At 53.7% G+C, this 6,416-nt stretch overlaps 2 protein-coding genes across 2 annotated transcripts; both read right to left on the bottom strand.

The window, feature by feature from the left end:
* Positions 1-3,150: 3,150 nt before the first annotated feature.
* Positions 3,151-5,183, bottom strand: BDP81DRAFT_305774 (malate synthase; the record flags this gene model as incomplete). Its single annotated transcript, XM_060583204.1, has 6 exons — positions 3,151-3,208; positions 3,342-3,572; positions 3,644-3,886; positions 3,946-4,103; positions 4,171-4,751; positions 4,823-5,183. 6 exons carry the CDS (start codon positions 5,181-5,183, stop codon positions 3,151-3,153), a joined length of 1,632 nt encoding a protein of 543 aa, XP_060451968.1.
* Positions 5,184-5,287: 104 nt separating this feature from the next.
* On the bottom strand, positions 5,288-5,891 carry BDP81DRAFT_12357 (uncharacterized protein). Its single transcript, XM_060581636.1, has 2 exons — positions 5,856-5,891; positions 5,288-5,784 (listed from the first exon to the last, which is right to left on the bottom strand). Exon 2 carries the CDS (start codon positions 5,770-5,772, stop codon positions 5,392-5,394), a length of 381 nt encoding a protein of 126 aa, XP_060451967.1. The 5' UTR covers positions 5,773-5,784; positions 5,856-5,891; the 3' UTR covers positions 5,288-5,391.
* Between the last annotated feature and the right edge of the window lie 525 nt (positions 5,892-6,416).

Below are 6,416 nucleotides of genomic sequence, written 5' to 3'. Positions count from 1 at the left end.
TTGCATACCCAGCTTCGCGGATTCTTCGTCTCCCGTCGAAAAGCAAGGCATGTTTGATTCAGTTGAATGGACACCGACTGGGCCCTCATCGGGGAGCCCATATTTCTTCTTTCGCTCACCGGCTGCAAGGTTTCTCAACGATCTGATTAGCTAGCCGGCTAGGGGGAGCAGAGGATTGGCCACCGCTAATGAAGGACACTTAATGACTTATTCGTACTCGTCAAGTCAAAGAATCACTTACGACGAGCGATCACGGAGAAGGTCGGCAGCAGTGCCTCTCCTTGCTGCACGTACGCCGCTTACTAACCCATCTGTAAGACAATCGACTTATACGAAGATGGACATCCTTTTTGGGGGTGCAATCCGATTTACGGATAATTCATACATGATGTCTCGGCGATTACTCCCGACGTCACCTATTTTGTACGTTGAGAATAAGTACGCCTCTGATGATACCTGCGGCTTAAAATACGTCCCTCGGTAAGAAAGACAAGGCCTTCCCGTCGGACAATTGCCCTGACAGGCCAGGGTAGAGGCTCGACAAGGGTCTCTCGTCCGTTCGCCAGATGTCTGTTCTCATTAATCTAATCAACGTGGCGGGGGTGGATACCTTCCCAAGTCCCATACGAGCGGTAGACAAATCAAGACAGTCATTGCAGGGTTTCTTTTCATGAACGTACTCTGCCTTGTGGGTATGTATTGGTCGACCTCAGTGGGGGCCCCAGCCAACGTCCTTCTGTCGTCTTCTTGCTTAGCGAACATCGTGGCGTTCAGATCAGAGACAGAAAGTGAGATTGAGGTACGCTCGAGACACCTTCCACTTTCTTTCCGGGAAGTAGGATTTCATCGGTCAACATGAGACTCTTTCCTAATCATCATATCGCCCGACGCCGGCGTCCTTTCCCGGCCCGCCATGCCATCTCGTGACTTCCCTAATCCATCATATATGACCAAAGTGAGAAGAGGAAGGGGTGTTGCCGAGGTAAAAGAAACCTTTACATCTCACCGACGCCCAAACGATCAGGTCCCAAGACACACTCTCCTTCCTTGGAACCAGCAGCAGATCCCATATAGGCGTCAAGTAGCGTCTGGTGCGGGTTTCAGAGGGGAGACCAACCATCATTGAATCATCACTTTTGTAAGCCTACTCGTTCGTCATCTTACAAACGAAGAAAACGACTGATCACAATTATTCGTGAGAATCCCAGACACACCGAATCTCGGTGGCCGATCCAAGCATAAGAAACTGTTTAGCCAACGAACCAGCTCAACATGTTCCCAAATTCGGGTACATGATGCGAAAGCCAACTTCCAACCAAGAAGCGCATCACCGCCATTCTTCACGCCGGCGATCCGGTATCGCGCGCCTTTTCCAGTCCGACGTGGCCTAGACTCCCTCCACCCCGAGATCCAGACTTTGTTTCCCATTTCTGATGGCGGCGATGGGTCAGCCGACTCAAATCGAGAGCTGGGAAAAGGAATCTGCTCTACCGGCCAAACCGTCCCTCCGGGACCTGGTACTGATGCCCTCTGTTGGTGGCGACAAAGACGAACCCTTCCCAATATGGTCGACATTCGTCTCCCTCTTCCTTCCCTGGACGACGATGCGATAGGACGAGGTTGTCTTTGAGTTTATGCACTCATCAAAGACGGCCCGCTCCACCCCAACAACACCGCGGCATCCACATGTGAGCAGTACATCTGCCCGACCATCTAGATGCCGCTGAAACACCCAGTCATGACATGTCGATATGATAGACGACACCGGACTCCGGAGGCAAGCAAATTATTCACCTTCTGCTTCAGAGGGGCTTCAGAGGGGCGTACTATGCCATGCTCGCGATCAAGCCAACCAGCAAGAAGGCCATACCTCCCTCTCCCACTCCCATCCCTCCACCCTTTACCGCGCCGCACCATCGCGGCCCGCCCCTAGAGGACTCCTCAAGAGATGTCAAACATCGACGGCCAGCCGCGCCGCTTCACACGTTTCTTATTCCATCACACTTTCTCCGTGTCCGTTGAAATGTCAAACATCCCACATCTGCCTTAGGTGGGGGTTCCAAACTCACCAGCGCATCGACTTCAACCACAAGTACAACAACTGCAATGTGTAAGACGTCATTGACACCGACGAGATGGCTTTCCCTCACCCCTCGACCCACGAAGCGAACTGGAATCTCCAATGAACCTGCATGAAGGGTCCGCCTCCGCCCCGACCATCAAGATCAAAAGCCTCCCGCGTTTCTTCTTTCTTCCCTAACCCTCGGCAAGTGGACCATCTAGACACAGCTTAGACCTCCCACGCCCCTTACAACGCACAGCCCAGCAGTTCTCCAGATTTGTCGATCCATCGGCAAGTCCATGTTTTCATATATGACGGGCAACGGCCTGGGAGGGGTAAGGCAAAAGAAGAAAAATTCAAGCTGTGGGTTTCCTGGACAGACTCCTGTCGCGAAAAACAACGACGGAGGCCCTTGATGCGGGTAGCATTCTCCGTAAAGTCGACTGTATCCTACGACAAGACTCCAGATTCGAAGTCTTGTCTCGCTGAATCGGGGACTGCGTTCAAACACGGAACACAGAGACTGTGAGCCAAGTGATTCACAAGCACAATCTTGGGACCAATAATATTTCGAACATCAACATCTCGGTTGCGGCCTTTGATTTGCCTCGAACCCGGTTCATCGCGAGTATGTCAAGCCACGGATCTAGGTCCGGGTTCAGGCACACCGAATGGTGCTTGTCATCCAGTACCCAAGCCCACCATTTCGCCTTATCGCCATCGTTGACGTGTAGACTCTGGAGAACTCCGAGACCTCCTGTGCGAAATCAACCGAAAGTCACGATAAGGTGGAGGTAGTGGTGGCATCGAGGGGGTGTGTAACTCATAAAAGAAGAATCAATTTTCAATCTCATTCATTCTTACATTCGTAGACCCAATACATGAAGGCAGGTTTCCAAATCCCAGCCGGCAAATTTTTCGACCCAAATCATGCCTTTGCACCGAGACCCAACCCGTTCGGTGAAACAGCACTTCAAATGTCCCTGATATACATCCCGTCAGAGGCATCAAACACAAGATCCATTACGCATGACATTGCGCGTGACCTCCTTCGCTTCGGAAGCGAGCTATCGACTAGCTTCCCCGACCTACAACTTGGAAGCGGGGCGTGCGCTGCCGACGGCGGTAATCTCATCGTACAGCAGACTATTGGTCAAGTTAGTACCTTTACTCTTAAAAAAACAATCACCGAGCGGAAACAGCCACGGGGCGCAAAGGTAAAGCCCCGACGAGGAGCGAGATGTGGTGGTGGTGGTGGTGGCAATGGTAGTAAACTTACGTGGTCAGGAAATCAGCATAGTCTTCACCGGTGACCTGGCCGGCAAAGTACTGCGCGGCGAGGTGGTACTTGTTACCCTTGGGCGCCTTGCTGGCCAGCTCGTCGGCGGCCTCCTTGAGGAGCTTTAGGGCGTAGGCCTTGTCGACCTTCTTGCCCTCGGCAGTGGACACGCCGTGCTTCACCCATTGCCAGAGCTGAGAGCGAGAGACCTCGGCGGTGGCAGCATCCTCCCTACACGCGACGTGTGAGTTTTCTCTGATTTTATGTGAATGATGAGAGGGGTCAGTGGCACGCGAACTTACATGAGGAAGTTGATGGGAACGCAGCCAACGCCACGGATCCAGGCCTCCATGTAGCCGAGGCCAATGTTGAGGTTCTTCTTGATGCCCTCCTCGGTGATCTTGCCTGGCACGTTCATGTTCAACAGGTCGTTCTGGCCAATCTTGACATCCTCACGACGGACAAAGAGCTGGTTGGGCGTGGGCATGTTCTTGTTGAAGATTTCAGAGGCAATGGCCGCTAGAGCAGGGTGAGCAACCCAGGTGCTTTGATATCATGTTAGTGGCTAACTCAATGGCACAGGACAGAACGGCAGCAGACTCACCCGTCGTGACCAGCGCGGACTTCACGCAGCTTGTCGGCGCGGACGCCTTCCATCGCCTTGTCGTTGGCGGCCTTGTCGTCCTTGATGGGGATCTGGGCAGCCATGCCGCCCATGGCGTGAACGCCTCTCTTGTGGCACGTCTGGATGAGGAGTTTGACCTGGCGGCAAGGGTTAGTCTCTCATCGATGCACGCGCGGGGGGGGGGAGGGGGGCGAGGTTACTCACGTAGGCGTCCATGAAGGGGCTCGTCATGGTGACGGCGCTGCGGTCGGGCAGGACGAAGTTGGAGTTGTTCCTGAACTTCTTGATGGTACTGAAGATGTAGTCCCAGCGACCGCAGTTGAGGCCAGAGCTGTGGTCTCTCAGCTCGTAGATGATCTCGTCCATTTCAAACGCAGCCAGAATAGTCTCGATCAGGACGGTTCCGCGAATGGTTCCGCGGGGGACACCGACGTAGTCCTGGGCCAGGTTGAACGCGTCGTTCCACAAGCGGGCCTCGAGGTGAGACTCCATCTTGGGGAGGTAGAAGTACGGGCCAATGCCGATATCGATAGTCTGGCGGGCATTGTGGTAGAAGTAGAGGCCGAAGTCGAAGAGAGAACCAGAGATGGGCTCGCCGTCAACGGTAACATGCTTCTCCTCCAAGTGCCAGCCACGAGGTCGGACAATCAGAGTGGGCAGAGTACTACGGTCGGTGCGGAGCTTGTATTCCTTGGAACCCTGCTTGAAGTCGACCTTGCGGCGGTTGGCGTCGTACAGGTTCACTTGGCCGTTGACCATGTTCTCCCAGGTTGGCGCGCTCGAATCTGCAAGATAGGATTGTCAGTACGGTTTTCCATTGCGGTTGAGTATTTTTTCCGATGTGGCGCAGACTCACCCTCGAAATCAGCCATGTAAGTCCAGACATTCGAGTTCAGAGCATTCACGACCATCTTGCGATCAGTCGGGCCGGTGATCTCGACTCTACGGTCAACCAGGCCAGGGGCCGGCGGGGCACCCTTCCATGTGGAGTTCTCTCTGATGTGCTTCGTCTCGGGGAGGAAGTCGGGCAAGACGCCGCGGTCAAGCTCGGTCTGGCGGAGCTTGCGGCGCTCGAGCAGTGACTTGCGAGTGGCATTGAAAGAGCGATGCAGCAGGGCGAGGAAGGCGAGGGCGTCGGGGGTGAGGATCTTGCGCTGGGCATCCGTGACGTTGCCTAGGACGTTGACGCCTTGAAGGATTGCATCGGTGGTAGCCATTGTGTATGTGTGAATATGTGTATGTCTACACTTGGTGATGGTGTTTGCTGTTCGGTAATACGCAACTGATAGTAGGATCTTCCGGTCGGCGACTACACAGGTTGGTTGTCGCAGGAAGGGTTTCACGTGTTAGAGGAATGCGCACAAGCTTCGTCTTGAGACAGGATGACGGTTATGGTAAGCGTAGTACGCGGGGTATCTTTAGTTTTCAAGGAGAACAAGAGCAATTGGATTGGGATGGGAGAGGTGTAAAGGAAGCAGAAGATTGGATGTTCTGGAAGAAATAGACGGGAGAAGTAGGCTTGCTGGTAAAAAGACGAAGAATGTAAGGCACCATGGAATTGTTAAAGAATACAGCTCCCGACGGCGCGTTGGACCTGGGCGAGTGCCGTCGCAAGCTCGGCACAGGCGAGTCGAGCGAGGGGTTGGCCGGCGCCCATCCATGACCAGGGTAGGAATGATGCATGCGCATACCTACTTCGAGCAGACCAGGAGAGGAAGAGGCAAAAAGAGGGACCAAGGGAACCTGTCGGGATCCACCCGAGGTACACCCAAATTGGCGGAATTGTAGCCGAAGGGAAAGGTCCATACGCCTTGCTATCTTGTGTACCGGGTCAGTATCATCAACGTTTAGTCAGGGGCCCAGAAGCAGCTAATGAGTTACAACCATACCTACTCGAGTCGGCAGTGATCGGGCTGATTCGGGTGGAAGGAGAGCTTCAGAGCCGGACCGCGGGGAGAAGAGGAGAGGGGAAAGGCTCGAAAGAGACGTCCATGCGTTGTGGTTGATGTTGGAGATCGGGTTACAAAGGGAGGTTCGTCAAAGGGACAGACGGGACGCCAGACGCTTGTGAAAGTGTGGGGAAGAGTGAAACCAGACCACCAAAAGAAGCCGACGGGAAACCTCCAAGTCTACGGAGTACACTACAGCCAGGACAGTGACTTTGCATGTGCTCGTCCAGTTTGCTCCATGGCAAGTACCGCCTATGGCCCTTGCCTTCCATACATTTAATTGCCTGTTGAGCTCGGGTTCTAATTCAAAGGAGCAGTGATCCATGCAACACCACACCTGCTTTCCATCAAGGAGCCTTGCTTCCCAGTGACCTCATGGCAATGCCTCTGGCAAATCTTATTGGTTTGAAAGTGACATGAGCATTGCATGGTGGGGTCAGATTGCGATAAGACTTGCAGAGAAAATCGACAGCAACACACCGAGTGGTCACCAGTTCTAAA

The sequence above is a fragment of the Colletotrichum phormii genome (genome assembly GCF_030913505.1).
Source record: "Colletotrichum phormii strain CBS 102054 chromosome Unknown BDP81scaffold_1, whole genome shotgun sequence".
NCBI classification, from domain to species: domain Eukaryota; kingdom Fungi; phylum Ascomycota; class Sordariomycetes; order Glomerellales; family Glomerellaceae; genus Colletotrichum; species Colletotrichum phormii.
This window is presented reverse-complemented; position numbering and strand designations above follow the sequence as displayed.